General features: G+C 44.1%; 2 protein-coding genes across 4 annotated transcripts in view; both read right to left on the bottom strand.

The window, feature by feature from the left end:
- LOC112245989 (rRNA methyltransferase 2, mitochondrial-like) overlaps positions 1-15,903 on the bottom strand; it is a 227,643-nt gene that overhangs the window by 95,416 nt on the left and 116,324 nt on the right. The window lies entirely within an intron of this gene.
- Positions 5,668-13,644, bottom strand: lfng (LFNG O-fucosylpeptide 3-beta-N-acetylglucosaminyltransferase). Its single transcript, XM_024390212.2, has 7 exons — positions 13,073-13,644; positions 8,626-8,674; positions 8,215-8,317; positions 7,945-8,098; positions 7,565-7,816; positions 7,367-7,452; positions 5,668-7,227 (listed from the first exon to the last, which is right to left on the bottom strand). The coding sequence occupies exons 1-7, from the start codon at positions 13,502-13,504 to the stop codon at positions 7,161-7,163; spliced, it is 1,143 nt and encodes a 380-aa protein (XP_024245980.2). The 5' UTR covers positions 13,505-13,644; the 3' UTR covers positions 5,668-7,160.

Below are 15,903 nucleotides of genomic sequence, written 5' to 3'. Positions count from 1 at the left end.
ATTGTCTTTTTGCTGGTTGGTTGCTGGTTGGTTGCTGGTTGGCTCTTAGGCCTAATACATAAATACTGCAATGGAATGATCGAACTGAGCCCCATTTGAAGTGTGGGCACACCCATAACAGTAATCCTAGATCACAGATGCATTAGTTGGATTTGGTATACAGTAGGTTATGAATAAACAGCATTATGCAATAGCTGTAATATACTGTATTTAACTGAAAATCTCCGGACAGGTGGCTATGAGGCATACATGGCAGTAATCAAGCTTCAGTCAACACTCGTAGCTTGGAGTCAAATCTCCCTCGAGTGTCTGCCGGGGCAGAGGCCTGGAGAAGGTCCTGTCTGTCCGGATAATAAATTTGCCTCCTGATTTGCATTCCATGCAAAAGCTTGTGTCTCGCACACCTCTAAGACACTTACACAAGAAAAAAACAATTTCTTCAGTTCGATATGTGCTTGAGTCCGTAAGTTAGGACTGTTTTCCCCCTAAATGTTTTCAGGATATGTTCTATTTTGTTGTATCCACTATCAAATGAACCTTTCCTGCATATCTCTCCTGAAGATCTCTTTGGTGATCCACAGTAAGACCAGGCCTTCTTCCTTGTGTACATTTCAGAATGTGTTGGGGGTCAAATTACTTTAGGCGTGTCAACCTAGTGTCCAACTGGTAAAGATGATGGGTCTTCATCTCTCCAACATCCAGCATGTCTTACGCGACACAACCTGGGGTGTAAGAGCTGAAGGTGATATTTGCATATCTGAGAGTAGCATCAATATTGAAATGCTGATCTCCTCTGGTGCTACTGTTATGATGTTAACGCTGAGGGTGTGGGCCCAAGTGTCACTCAACAGCCCTGCAGGTGCCAATGTTGTCACTGTAGATCACTGGACTGGGAAGAGTATTAGACCCCAGGGCATACAGTACGAGATGATCCTTCACGAGAGGATCCTTGTTCCCCAAGTATAATGGAGTTTGTGTTCCTGCCTCACAGTGGAGCTCCCTTGTACACGGAGTATACCAGACATTGGGAACACCTTGAGTTGTACCCCTCCCCCTTTGCCCTCAGAACAGCCTCAATTTGGTCGGTGAATGGACTCCACAAGGTGTCAAGCGGTACAAAGTGGATGCTGGTCCATGTTGACTCCAATGCTTCCCACAGTTGTGCCAAGTTTGCTGGATGTCCTTTGGGGTGGTGGACCATTCATGATACACATTAGAAACTGTTGAGCGTGGTAAAAACACAGCAGCGTTGCAGTTCTTGACACAAACTGATGCGCCTGGCACCTACAACCATACCCCGTTCTAAGGCACTTAAATCCTTTGTCTTGTCCATATTCACCCTCTGAATGACGCAATCCTTCTTTAACCTATCAAATCAAATGGTATTGGTCACATACACATGGTGAGCAGATGTGTAGCGAAATGCTTGTGCTTCTAGTTCCCACCGTGCCGTAATATCTAACAAGTAATCTAACCTAACAATTTCACAACAACTACCTTATACACACAGGTGTAAAGGAATGAATACAGAATGTGTACATATAAATATATGGATGAGCGATGGCCGAACAGCATAGGCAACATGCAGTAGATGGTATAGAGTACAGTATATACATATGAGATGATTAATGTAGGGTATGTAAATATAATATAAAGTGGCATTGTTTAAAGTGACTAGTGATACATTTATTACATTCTCCCATTCCTCTACAGTGATTGAAGTGGATTTAACAAGTGACATTAATAAAGGATCGTAGCTTTCACCTGGATTCACCTGGTCAGTCTATGTCATGGAAAGAGAAGATGTTCCTCATGTTTTGTGTACTCCGTGTATGTTTCTTTAAGTGTAGGAAAGTACTTTGGGCCTTGGGCAGCGATGGTATATGAGTGAGGAATGGGCGGGGCAGCCTTTCATGTCTTTGATGAAATAAGTGGATGTTTTCAGATAATTCAAATGATTCAATTAGGACAATGTCATGGAAAGTGTTTGAGTACATTATCATTGTCACTCTTAAGACTGTTGTTGGATAATTCAATTACAGCTTGTGCCAACAGGAATGAATTGCCCAGCACTCAGATCAAATCATTCTAGAATCATGAGTTACAGGCACAGCCTTTCCGAGTCAATGTGGGATGGATGGGTGAGATCAAGCTGTTGGCTGAACACACAGGAACTGTTTTTGCCTGCTGTGGGACACTGTAGAAGGTCCCTTATGTATTACCTTACCCAATGGACCTTTCAAGAGGCTATGGTATATGGATGGATCGGTCTGGGAGGAGCCTGCAGCACTCCTCTGAGGCTGGATCTTCACTATAGCCTGTTCAAGGACACTGTCTTCACAAGTAATAGCCACTCTGTAGTTCAAGCGAGCCTTCACTTCTAGAGATATGTGACACCTGCATTATGGTAAAGACAGCCTTCCCAGCTTTTGAGTAAATGTTGAGAAAGCGGATTAAGCCCTCAGCCAGTTGCTGTGAGTGCTCCCTCCCAGTGGGGCTATACAGAACCGTCCTGCCACTCCAGCCGCTCCTAATCCCACAGACACTGTGGGCTGTTAATTGGAGACTGGCTAGGTGGGTGATCTGCAGGGGAAAGCCATGGTGACAGCGTGCGAGTCACCAGCGTCTCCGCAATCCCCGGCGCGCTGTGGAATGTTTGTCTCCTGGCAGTTGTTCCCAACGTTGGACGCCTCCCATACCTCGCCAGATTTTAGCCTTGTGCCAGGATTCACCATGAACATCACTGCAGGAGTTTCCTAATCCACACCACCACTGCCCCACCATTGGCCCAGCATCGTCCGGGTTTGGCCAGTGTAGGCTGTCATTATAAATGAGAATTTGTTCTTAACTAACTTGCCTAATGAAATAAAGGTTCAAGTAAAAAAAAATATTTAAAAAAATGGAATTGAAATGACGTGGAAACAGCGTTGATTCAACCAATGTGTGCCCAGTGGGTATGAGTGAAAACGAGGCAGACCTCCCTAATAAAACATACTTTTTGTGTGTGCTTTGACACATCTGAACCAACAGCAAGCAGGGAGGTGCGAGATGTAACACCTATGAGGCTATAGATTCTCCGAGGTGTTAAAGTGTCTTGTCAGCAGGATACAGACAGTTCCAGATCATCACCGTCTATAGCCATCTCTGACACTTCTGTCGATAAAATGATTGTTGGATTAACTGATGAATGTGTCCACCAAATGAGTCCGAGTGAGTCAACATGCAACTACCTTACCTCAAGAGTGTTTAACAGGTTTGCTTTCACATTTCATTATCAAGGCACCAGTTGTTCTGGCCTTTACATTGCACATTTGTGGGGGTGGGGGGGGGTCATGATTTAAATATAGTTATAGTTGTAATGTTTCGAACCCTACTCGCTCTATTATTGGCCTACACATTCTCAAGTAGGTTGTGAGCTTTTTTTAGACAGGAAGCACCCATTAAATGGACCGTCTGGGAAAAGGCGGAACTCAGACCGCCTGAAGTGGAGGGGACCAGTCAAAACAAATAGAAAACCATTAAGTCCGTGTGTGTTTAAAGTACTTATGAATTCATGTCAACTGCCACATGGGAATTCTCAGGACTAACTATCATTAAAAGGGTGGCAGAGCAGACAGACAGAGTCTAGATACATCAGCTATTCATGATGACTGACGCCCAGGGTTAAAGCCACAAGTACGGCAAGGATGAGAGCAGACAGTTTGACTGACACAATTCTGGAGAAGCTAACACAAGGAAGACTGGAGATCGAGTGTCGACTGGCATCAGTGTGTGGAGAAACAACAACTATGCGGATAATTCATCATTTAAAAAACGGAATTTGGATAGAGGTCTAGTTTGGTTCCTAAAGCCTTTATCAGTGATAACAGGATGTGGCACAACAACACTCCCGGTTCTATTTCAACATTATGTCTCGTCACCAGAAGAGATGAGGTTTACAGGGCTGTAGCATCCTGTTGTTGCTCTCTGATAACCCTCTCACCAGTTACATGTCTTTCTGTTTGTCATCTGTCACCTTCTGTTGTGTCTGTAACTACACGTCTATGGTTGTCTGTCTCTTACGCTCAGGCTACAGTCCCACTGAATGGAAGTCCTCTCAAAGCATATTGTAATCTTTTGACCTACCCACTTTACATTTACAGTCATTTGTCCATTTAGAAAACATTTCATGTGAAGGGATGAAGGACCCGTCAGTGAAGCTGAGCATGTGAGACAAATTACCAGAGAAAACATCCAGACCACAAAGCCATAATCGTAGCTTGGCTTGGTGATTATGTAGTGGGAAAAGTTACAGGCCCTTAATGTGTCTGAAGCTCAGTTTCAAACAGACATCTGTCATCAAGCTCTCTCTCTCTGTTCTCTCCTTTCCAGTGACACATGAAATGATAACTGCCCCCCCACCCAATCTTTATGGAGGTGTGAAATGTATTATATGACACAGGCATATTAAAGCCATCACTCTAGTAACTGTATCCAATTAACCAGTGGCTATTCCCAGGGTAAAACTTTATCCAGACTAACCTAGAAGAAGGAACAGGTTCCTTTACTGGCACTGGACCCATGTGAACAGCATCAAAATGGCTAAAGTATATGAACTCTTGTACAATTAAGTGGTAAGTCGTATATGTGTCCTCGTAATAACGCCTCTTCTTCGGCACCGAGAGCAGTTTGATCTTTCACTTCGAAAAACAAAGGTTTTTATATGAATAACAAATCCTTAATTGAAGAGTAATGTGATCTCCTACAGCTTTTGGGCTCCAAAGTCTGGTCTGACTCACAGGGTTACAAAAACGTTACCTTGGTCAGTCGTTTCTAAACCTAGAGGGATGGAAACTTCTGAGAAGCTTTTCTGCGCTATAGGTGAGACTGCATTGGTTGAGTGATGGACGTTGGGTCTAATACCTTTCAGATCAGGCAGGGCTGTTTATGTACTGTAATAGGGTTACAATGCATTACCCACAATTCCTCATTGCCAAACTGTTTTCCCACACTGTGTGATGAATGATTTCCTCCATCTTTTGCATAGAATTCTAATGTCCGAAGAAAAGCAGTGGCTCCGTCTGTCAGAAACACAGGAATGTCACGTCTGATCACAACCAGTGGAATTAGGATTGTCACACATGGAGAACGGTGGTTCCACACTGCGGGTCTGTTTATTTCCTCGCAATCCTTTTCGACCGCAACAATGTCCTTTCCCATACCCAGTGTTGTAGACTAAGAAATAAAGTCTGCGTTGTGGCTTTTAAGTGTAATTTACACGCTGGGCCTCGGCCAACATTCAGACTCACTGGGAGAGGTTGTTTGCCCAAATGCTTTATTTAGTGAGACAAGCACAGAGCTTTAGACAGAGTACATAAGAATTTGGGCATTGCCATTTCTATACAGCCCTTTTCTATGGCATGGTTGTGAGAGATGACTGAGTTTACAATGATAGTTTTTAATCGTCATGCCTGGGTGTGCCTTCTAACAGACGGTTACATACAAAACCATAGCAAGGTATGACACCCTATTTCATCCCTTCTAAATAATGACGTGATTGAATAGGTTGATTTTGGTCACACACACACAAAAAAAATTACAAGGATGGTTTATTCCATTCTAACCTTTTATTGTAGAAGTCGATCTGTAATCTCATGCTATGAATGAAAACAAAATACGAAACAAAAATGGTTTCTCAGTGGTTATCCAACTTTATTTCAAAGCGTCAATGGTCAGGCACCACAGTGGTGGCTTCCCTGAGAAGCAAACAGAACCATCCAGACACTGGAGGATAAATAACAGCCCTTTATAGCGCAGTTACAACAAGCAGTAAAAAAAAAACATGTCCAGGTCGTCAAAATCATTTACATTCTAATCCGCAATATACACATTTAGCATTTCAACAGAAAAAGCCACAGTACACAAGTACTGCTTTATAATCAACATATACAAGCCGACCCAATATGGGTCATTTACAGAGGAAGAACACCTCTGTGTGGAAACACTGGTGTTGCTCTTGCAAAGCTCAATACCAAACCAACTCGCATACTCACTGAGGAATAAATTACACTAGTGTACATGGCTCTCCGTCAATCCATTTTGTGCAAAAAAATTAGAGTATTACATGTGTAGATGGTAATCTAAAAAGTAAATAAACTCAGTGGAAGAGTTGGAGGTAATTTAGCTACTTCACAAGAGCAAGCAAAAGTTCATTTGAAACCCAGCTGTGCAATTTTTAAAGAAGACCATCTTCAAACAAATCAACAGTTGATTGTAACAGAAAAAGAATCTATATCTTTGCTATATATTATTTTCCCTGATTCTATCAAATGCAAGGAATGTTCTTAAATACAATCAAATCTAGAGATATTTTGGGGGTTATATCATTACATCTGTTGTTTTTGACACAGCTGTGAAACATATGAGGACGTCAATTCATTCATTTAAAACTATCAATAAGGGAGAAAGTGCTTATTCCTGATATACCTCAGATTTTATAACCTGACGGCACATTCGGGAAACTGCCTTCTGCCAGCTCAAATCATATTAGTAATAACACTGACAAATCATTAACAAAAAGCACCAAAATATCTTCATATTATTGTTTTTGTCCGGAGTCTGAGATGAACAAAAAAATACAACTACAACCAAAAATCCCAAAATGAAAACCATTTCCTCCACAATCTCAGAAATTCTGACCGTCTGATTATTTCTATAGAACCTAAAAGGATTGTTTTGAATGGCTTCCAAAACCCAGAAGAAGAAAAAGAAATTGAACAATAAGGGAAATAATTCCGCGGAAATTCAACAAATGAATCATGTAAAGCTGGCAAAAGGCTTGGATATATAAGTAGTATATTCTATAAGAATTGCAAATACATTTACAAGCAACATTTAAAACAAAGCACTGATTGCCTGCAAAGCCATAATGCTGAAAGCTCCTTTCCACTAAGTGCCTGCCTGGCTCCTCTGCCCCTATGCCAGGGGAGGAAGCCAAGACATCACACAGGAAGGAAATGTCCCAAGGCGGGCCGCACAGCAGCCCAGTAAAACTATCAGAGTCCGTGTGCCACTGAAACAAAAATACAGTGACATCACAGTCCGATACCAAACACGGGTCCCCACCAGCCTTTCAGATACCGAGGCACGGCGGGGACGAGGATACCAAAGGAGCCGGTCACCTAGTAGGCAACCTGAAGCGGGCACCAAGGGGTGTCTGGGTACAGCAAACAGTGCACAGACTTAAACCTGGAACACAAGGAGAGAGAGACGTGGAGGTTAGATTAACAGAGAAAAAAAAATATATACCCTCTTTACAGTCAAGATAGTTCAAGTAGAGTAGGATCGCCATTTGTGTATTAGTTGTCATGCAGAGGTCATGTCTCACCTTGATGGGTCTTCCTCCACTGGGAATGCCCCTTTCATATTGATGATGTTCCTCTTGTTCTCAAACATTCCATAACTCAATGTGATCTGGAATAAGCAAATACAAGAAAGAAATTAGCACCCCTGCCCAATAAGTTCTGATAAATGCTGAAACTCTATTCTCACAGAAACAACAGACGGACACACGTGCCCATCTTACCTGTTTGTGAAGTTCAGATCTGGACACCTGTTGCAGGTTCTCCAGATGGGAGTGGAAGAAGTTACTGCGGGTCAGAGGCACCCCCAGCACCGACTCGATGATGTAGCCGATGGTGCAGTCGTCAGGCAGACGAATCTTCTCTGCCGTGTTCATAAAATGGCCGCCACTGGCCCATGGGCTCATCTTCAAAGCCAGGCCTCGACTCACACAGAAGCCGGCTCCCCCAGTAGCAAACCAGAAGTTTACTGGTCGCTGGGGGAAAAAAGAAGAAAAGACAACGAGCATGTTAAGTTGTTGTTATGCAACCCTTCTGAAGCATCTCAAATTTTTAATAGCCAATTGAAAAGTTGTTATAAGCCAGGGGGGCTAAGTCCACCTACCATCTTGTTGTCTCCTAGCCTCTCTGTGGCCTCGATGGGCCGGTCCAGGCTGGGCTTGCCAATGTACATGTCCTGGGTGTGGGGGTAGTGGGACAGCAGCTTCACCAGAGTCCTCATGTTAACGTAGTTATCATCATCCACGTGACAGAACCACCTAAGAGGGGAAAACACTGTTAAAGCGTTCTAATATTTCAATTAGAACAATAATCACTATCAAATCTAGAATAACATACAGCCTGGGTAAATGCAGCACTTTAAATAGACACTTACTTTTTCCCAGACTCAATGAACTTGTCGTACTCCACAGCCATCTTGCAGGATAGAGCTTGGCGGCTGTGTGCTGCTGAACAGTTGGTGTTGATGGCGTGACTCCCTGTAGGAACAATGAGGGAGGTGAGTTAATAGTGAGGGAGGTGACAGTGAGTTACAAACTAGTACCTTACAAGCTAGCTAATGCAAGTAATTGTAGCTATAGCGCTGTTAGAGCCTTAACCCCATCTGCCACTAAGACTACATGCCCCAGGAGCTCAAAGCAACAAATTCCATGGGGATTAAAATAGGGGCTTGGTTTCTCACTATCAAATCTGGACATTTAATGGTGAACTAATCCCAGCTACTGTTCAGGTTAAGACAAATATAAAATTATAATTAAAATGTTTTGAAAAAAAATCAAACACTCACCCATTTTCTTCTTCAGCTCCTCATCTTCTCCATCTGTGAAGATGTATGTCTGAAAAGGAGGGAAAATACATCAGATCACATCGTGGGAGTGGAAATCCATGAAATCAAAGCCCCTCACAGAACAAGTGGTGGCACAAGAGTCAGCTGGATTCCAAACTGCAGTATGTCTGATGTCCTTGTTCACCATACTGCGAATTCAGTGTGATGACCATCCATCAGCAGTCTTTTATGCATGTGGAAAACACATGGCGTTAAACAAGCCCCATTCTAATAAAGGCCTCTTATGCAATGTTCCCCTCTCTCCATAGCAACTGTGCAGCCCCCCCAAAGTATCCCAGACAGAACAAAGAGGGAGGCAACCCCCCCCAACATCCTTAAGACCCAAATCCATTCTGGATCTGTACCCACTCCCTAGCTCCAACATGTTGACTAGAAATAGAAATCGATGGCCATCATACAGATATCAATGGGGACATCACCAACGATCATTTCAGCACCACCTGTGTGACACAGAGTAAGGTCTTGGCAGCCAAAGAATAAAGCTGTGAAGGTTAGAATGCTGCAGGCTGGTGTTTAGTTAACAACAAAAAGGCAGCCTCAGTGGCACACTTAAAAGAGCAGGTAGGGATTAGGAGTTGTTTTATGGTGGGTAGGGCTTAGCAGGTGCTAGGCAGCCCTCCCCCAGTCAGACAGGGCTGATGAAAGGGCCCCCATGGCCTGTTTGTGTCTGCCGTTGTTTGTGTGCGTGTGTGTCTGCCCGTTGCCCGTTTACTTTTTCCCCTCTTGTGAGACAGCACCTGCCTTATCTCCGCAGCGTGCCCCAACACGCCAGGTAGCAGCGCCCACTCAGCCCCACTCCCTCCTTCCCTTTCTCGCTGCTCGCGACCTCCCAACAGCTAATGACAACTGAACCAACCCCACATTCCCACTAATTGATTGCCGCCTCTGACTGTTGAGCAGCAACAGCCATCTGAGATCTGTATCTTAACCGTGGGGCTGGCTGAGTTCGTGCCAGAGGGCAATAAGGCAAAGACATTCACTTTTCTAATAACTCCCCTCCCATTTCTACACTTCAGTACTATCTGCCCTCGGTGCCAAAGCTTTATCTGATTGGTTTGCACAACAAACTAGGAGCAGATGTTGTGCGATGGATGCTGCAAGGCCCTGGGCCTGTGTTTGTTTAAGGAAGGGTGGTGGTTTCACTGGTAAAGGGATCAGAGGCTGGCGCTGCTTGCTTTAAGTTCCTTCTGAATGGACAGCCTAATCACTGAGGCAGCTGCCAGAGCGGCCCGGGTACTGACAGAAAGGGGTCGAGAGGGGCTGATGGAGAGGGGGGTCTCGTTGCTGATTAGTAAAATCGAAATCTGTGTGTGGTCATTCACCCCCACTTCAAGCCCCTACCCATCCCGCGTTCTCACCACCCCATATGCTGGCCCTCTTCAATAGAACAATGCCGGGTGTTTTCATGCTGGTTAAAGTCCTCCACTGGGTAAATTCTAACTATGTTTGCTTGTATTTGCATACAGCTGCAGCAGTTAACTAAAAGAGAAGTCTCCAAAGGGCTAAATGGCTTTTGTCTTAACTGAAACATTAAAGAAAAGTAGTCACTCAAACGGAATACTAATTAATTTACCCCCGTAGTTTGAGGAATCCTGTCCCGTGAGGAGAATAGAAAATGTATTATGATGACTGTCTGAACCACAGATGAGGGCTGGGGGGGACTGCACTCCTCCCCACTAAGGAAAGGCCTGGCACGGCCCAGTCTGAGCATGGTGCCTGGCTGGCTGTCTCAAGATCCCCGGGAAGGAAGGGCACGGACTACACCCCCCTCCACTCATCTCCCTCCAACAACCACCTACACCCCCCCACCCCACCCCTCACTCAACCATGCCGCTTTCTCCCTTTAGCCTTTAGCACAGCACTAAAGTCACTGGAGTGTGGACTACAGTACAGGACAGAGAACAGGCCACCTACAGACACAGAATGACACTTTCCCACTCTGACCAGCTGGACATTCACACACTCATTCCTTCATACTGTGCAGGGCTATTTGATTAACTCAACAATGGAGCCAAGTCTTCTCCAAACTACCAGACGTACAGACGCTCGTTTTGGGAGTGCTGGCGTATTAATATAATCTCAATTAAAAATGGAATGCATATCAAACCACTATGATGTCACTGCCAGTGCCAGGCTACCAGCTGTCCTGTCCAGACACAACCAAAGTCAATACCTTTATTATGCCCATTGATGTGTAGTTTAGAGCTAGATTTCAACCTGTGTTTGGTTGCTAGTTATATACTGCAGAGCCCAGAGTACTACAAGCCAGAGAATGCTGTTGCTGCACAGTTTGTTCTCTCATTGTTTTGAGGCTCACTCACTAGGGAAGCTGCATTGTTCCAGGGGGGAAATCTGCTGAAACACCGGAAACAAGGGCCTACTATTTGAACAACCCGTGCATAATAGCAAGTTGTAAAAATAAAAAAAAGAACATGTATTTATCATGTTATGTCACAGTACTTTTGCTTACTCACTAACTTATGACTCATAAAAAGAAAAAAAATTGGGCCTTTCACTACAACGATTCTCTGAACCAAATCATTTCCCCCAATAACTTATTTAATTTGGTGTAATAAAAAAACAAACTTCTGACCATAATACTAAATCAGATCTATTATTCTGCCAGACACAGTAAGCCACAGGCACAATTCTATCATGGTAATCACAGATTGGATCTACCCTCTCTATTTACATATAAACATGATCTGATAGCAAGTCCGTTGGCTTAAGGAAACAGAAAGTGTATATCCTGTGCTGGAAATAATAAATCAGGGCTCTGATCTGCCCAGTGAACCAGTGCACAGTTCTAGTCAGGCCTCACCTGTTGGCAGAATGCCATGATCTCTCTTCCAGCTTCAGCTACCAGCTACAGACATGATCAACTGGATCCAGTCAGCTGAGCTCCACAGGTGTTCGTCAGTTGAGTATTATCATTTAACCTGGGTGCAGATGTCCATATGTGCTGGGACCGGATTCCTATGACTGGCATTAGAACCATCTTTTGTTCTCTAACTTCTGGCCACCTGTCAGCCTTCCTCCAGGAACTCCCATTTGTATTGTGGGCTCAGGCTGGCCTTTATGCCTGCACTGGCTCCCACCAGCTGCCTGATTAAACCCTGCTGTTAACCCATCTCAGAGAGAGAGAGAGTTCACTTACATTAGCCACTACGGTAAGCACAACACACTCAATGTCCATGTAACCTGCTACTCCCCAAACTCTATTGACAGCCCATCTTCCTGAGCATAAACCTGTCCTGAAGTGTGTGTGTGTGTGTGGGGGGGGGGTATATATTTGATAATGTATTTGATTTTGTAATGTATTTGATAATGTGATGCATCTTATGTGTTCAAAGTTCCATTTTCATGGCAACAGACTCAACTCACTCCACTTCCTCTGCATACAGAGAGAGGGACAGTGTTGCCATGACTAACCTTGCCATTTTCAAAACGCCCAACACAGAGTGGGGTTTGGCTTGGGATGGAGAGAAGAGTACCCAAAAGAAGGTGGATAAAGAATGTGTGATTGTGCCCGAGGAGAATTTAATTGACTTTTGAAAAACATGCGTGACAACTCTGGGTAGTGGATAAAATCACTTTGACTAGCCTCGGTTTCCTCTCGGCGATGGCTGTGACTGCCTTTGTGCACCAGTCTAAAAGAGCTTGGTTCTCAGGACTGAATGTTCAAACTCAGCGTGCTACTCCCAGCACAAACCTCCCTATAGATGCACCCCTTTGTCCCAAGCATCCCCTTAACGAAGCCCCCGTTCTCCCATCCCTTGGATGCTTGACCCAGACTCAGCTCCCACGTTCCCATGGAGCGGCTGAGACAAGGGGGCTGGGAAAGCTTTTCTTCCCCCCCTCAGAAAGACGCTTTGTTAGACCCTGGAAAGGGGACAGCACTGGAGCTGCTGCTGTGAGACATACATTGCACCAGGGCATTCACAGGGACACCCAAAAGAGTGGGATAATAGAGAGAGGGGGAAAAGGAGGGGGTGCAGAGTCCTGAAATTGCTCCCTGTGTTCTCGGGAGCATCACTCAAGGCAAAATATAAAGTGACAGAGCCTAAGGAACTCTGAATAATTAAGAGGGTAATATGGACAGTTCGGGAACAAACAGTTACCTCACCTGACATGAGTGGGGCAGATGTTTCAGTGGGTCAGCAGTAACACTTAACTCATTGGTGGGTTGTTGTAAAGCATCTTTGATGGGAGAAAATTAGGCCTTTTGCCCATTTTTGTAAAAGCATTGCTATGGTAAATTGCCTAGCCTAAGCCTACTAAAAGGAAACCTAGTGAAAATATGTGATTGTTTTATTCTAGACTTTATCCATGGAAGATTTCAAATGAACCGTATTCTTCAAAAAATAATGTAGTAGTGTTGGCTTACCTGCTGCATGTTTCTAGAGATCCAGGTATCCAGAAGGAGATTCAGTCGAGACTGATGGAACTTCTTTGTGGTCTTGACAGCGATGAAGATGTCATCTGCACTGATGTCCTCTGCGGGGGAGGCATCTGTCGCTGACTGAGCGGACCCTGCAGGCTTGTCCGCCTCTCTCCGTCCCCGGGTCAACTTGGAAAAATACGCAGAGAATCCTTTTTTTGCCTGCGCCTCCGAGTTGACCTGTTGCTGAACAGCCTTCACTCCGTCCGTAGCCAAGGTGTCCGTGCTCTGGAGTGAGCGCGTCCCCATCTCTCTCTGGTTTGGAACCTCATCTACCTGAACTCTTTGATGCTGCGCGACCACCAAGAGCAACAGAAGGCAGGTGAATCCTGCACTGGTTATAGAGAGAACCGTTTTCTTACCAGAACTTTTCGACATGTTGATATATTTCAGAACTACAACATGTCGTTGTATACTGAGAATAACCTAAATTGAAAGTCCATATAGTAATTCTCTCCAGAATGAACAAAGAAATCAAACAACTTTCCCGTGCGTCTGCATTATTGTAATACAATGCAATTTTGTTCTAACCCAACTTTATAACCTACCCGCCAAGCTAGCCACGCCTCATGGGCGGTCTGTAATGTGCCATTGCGCTCTATTGTGGGGACGCTGAGAAAAGACTCTCCCCCCGGGCGGGATCTACATCGTAGACACGCCCACGTTTGGAGGGCGCGTGAGTGTGTGTGTGTGTGTGTGTGTGTGTGTGTGTGTGTGTGTGTGTGTGTGTGTGTGTGTGTGTGTGTGTGTGTGTGTGTGTGTGTGTGTGTGTGTGTGTGAAATAAATTTTTGTAAGCCCATTGTTACTTTTGAATTCCTTGCCCGCCAAAGTTTTCACATTCTGCCTTTTCACATTCTGCCTTAACTATTTTCTATAGGTACTTTGCTTGTTCTTGAATCTACTATAGTTAGGCCTTTATAGTAATTTGGTAAATATAACATCAAAATATGTTGCTGTGTGAGCATGTGACATAGAAGTTTGAATAAAGAAGTATTCTTATCTGGAGATTAAGGATGGCATCAGATCCTATGGTTTTCTTTATCAGGGAAGTCACATGGCAGCTACAGATAAGAGGGAAAGATTTACTTTAAGAAAGCAGCAGGTGGACATTGTTCATGTTTTCAGTTAGCACCCTGTCTGCAGCTGGTGGTGGTGAAAAGTAGCATTTTTTCAAGTAGGCTTGAATAATTAACAACCCTATCTGTCTTTAGTTGGCCTGTTTGTGATTGTCATCAGAGCCTCACCATCTACAAGAGATGGTGCCTAATTGAATAAATCTTGATTATATTTAGGCTACTTATACATACATCCTTGTGATGTTTTGTTTGTTTGGTTACAGAGCAGGCTTCTGAGTTTACCATGATTGATTAGGCCTACCATTGGAAACTTCCATTTAGAACCGGTGGATTCTGTGACATTTGGCTACGTTCCACGTCTTACAAATGTCTCTCAGATATAAAAAGTTGGACTCCTCATTGAAATTCTTTGTGAATTTATTCAAATTCTGCCAAGTGTGGACAGCTTGTTCACCAGCCAAGCAAATGCAATTATTCTGCATTGACCTTTTAAGGGCTTTAAACAGTTGGCAATTCCTCAGCCCTTGTTATTTAAATTCTGTCTCTCAACCAGTGGGGTGGCTGACCCCTGGACATGACATGAGTTCCAGCAGACCGACTGCCATGCAGCTGGCAGTGACAGGTCTGAATACCCACACTCACTCCCACCAGTCTCAGTCTCAGACCAGAGAATGGCCAATGGACCAATCAAACTATTGGATGAGAATTATAATCTCATGTTTCTCAATAAATAAATAAAACCGTTTGATGTGAAAAAGCATGTGAATCATGTGAAATCATATGTTGGTTAGAGGGGTTATAGCTTTAAAGCCATATGGAGAATAGTCCAACACGGACTGTCCTTATTTGCAAAGTCGTCTAGCTAAAGCCCTACCCCACCACTTCTATTGTTGAGCTAAGTAAACCAGAGTAAATTGGTATGGATACAACCTTTATACTTCTAGTCCTCTTTTTTTACCTGACATCACAAGGACTGGTTGAGCTAAAAGAGAATGCACTGTAAAATGGAGGAGAAGAACCAGTTAGAGAACACACTGTGAGATGGAGGAGAAGAATCAGTAAGAGAACACACTGTGAGATGGAGGAGAAGAACCAGTAAGAGAACACACTGTGAGATGGAGGAGAAGAACCAGTAAGAGAACACACTGTGAGATGGAGGAGAAGAACCATTAAGAGACCACACTGTGAGATGGAGGAGAAGAACCATTAAGAGAACTCACTGTGAGATGGAGGAGAAGAACCAGTAAGAGAACACACTGTGAGATGGAGGAGAAGAACCATTAAGAGACCACACTGTGAGATGGAGGAGAAGAACCATTAAGAGAACTCACTGTGAGATGGAGGAGAAGAACCAGTAAGAGAACACACTGTGAGATGGAGGAGAAGAACCAGTAAGAGAACACACTGTGAGATAGAGAAGAGAAGAACACACTGTGAGATGGAGGAGAAGAGAGAACACACTGTGAGATGGAGGAGAAGAACCAGTAAGAGAACACACTGTGAGATGGAGGAGAAGAGAAGAACTGTGAGATGGAGGAGAAGAACCAGAGAACACACTGTGAGATGGAGAAGAACCACACTGTAGATGGAGAGAACACACTGTGAGATGGAGGAGAAGAACCGGTTAGAGAACACACCTGTGAGATGGAGGAGAAGAACCAGTAAGAGAACACACTGTGAGATGGAGGAGAAGAACCAGT

Source organism: Oncorhynchus tshawytscha, linkage group LG09 (assembly GCF_018296145.1).
Source record: "Oncorhynchus tshawytscha isolate Ot180627B linkage group LG09, Otsh_v2.0, whole genome shotgun sequence".
NCBI lineage: Eukaryota > Metazoa > Chordata > Actinopteri > Salmoniformes > Salmonidae > Oncorhynchus > Oncorhynchus tshawytscha.
Note: the sequence above shows the minus strand (reverse complement) of the source record. Positions and strands in the feature narration are given on the sequence as shown.

What these genes read in the sequence shown, in the direction of transcription:
- lfng (XM_024390212.2), bottom strand. Translation starts at nt 13,504, where the DNA reads ATGTCGAAAAGTTCTGGTAAGAAAACGGTTCTCTCTATAACCAGTGCA. An exon ending in TTCATTGAGTCTGGGAAAAA is followed by an intron (nt 8,099 to 8,214) that starts GTAAGTGTCTAT and finishes TTCCCCTCTTAG; the next exon opens with GTGGTTCTGTCACGTGGATG. An exon ending in GATCTGAACTTCACAAACAG is followed by an intron (nt 7,453 to 7,564) that starts GTAAGATGGGCA and finishes TGCTTATTCCAG; the next exon opens with ATCACATTGAGTTATGGAAT.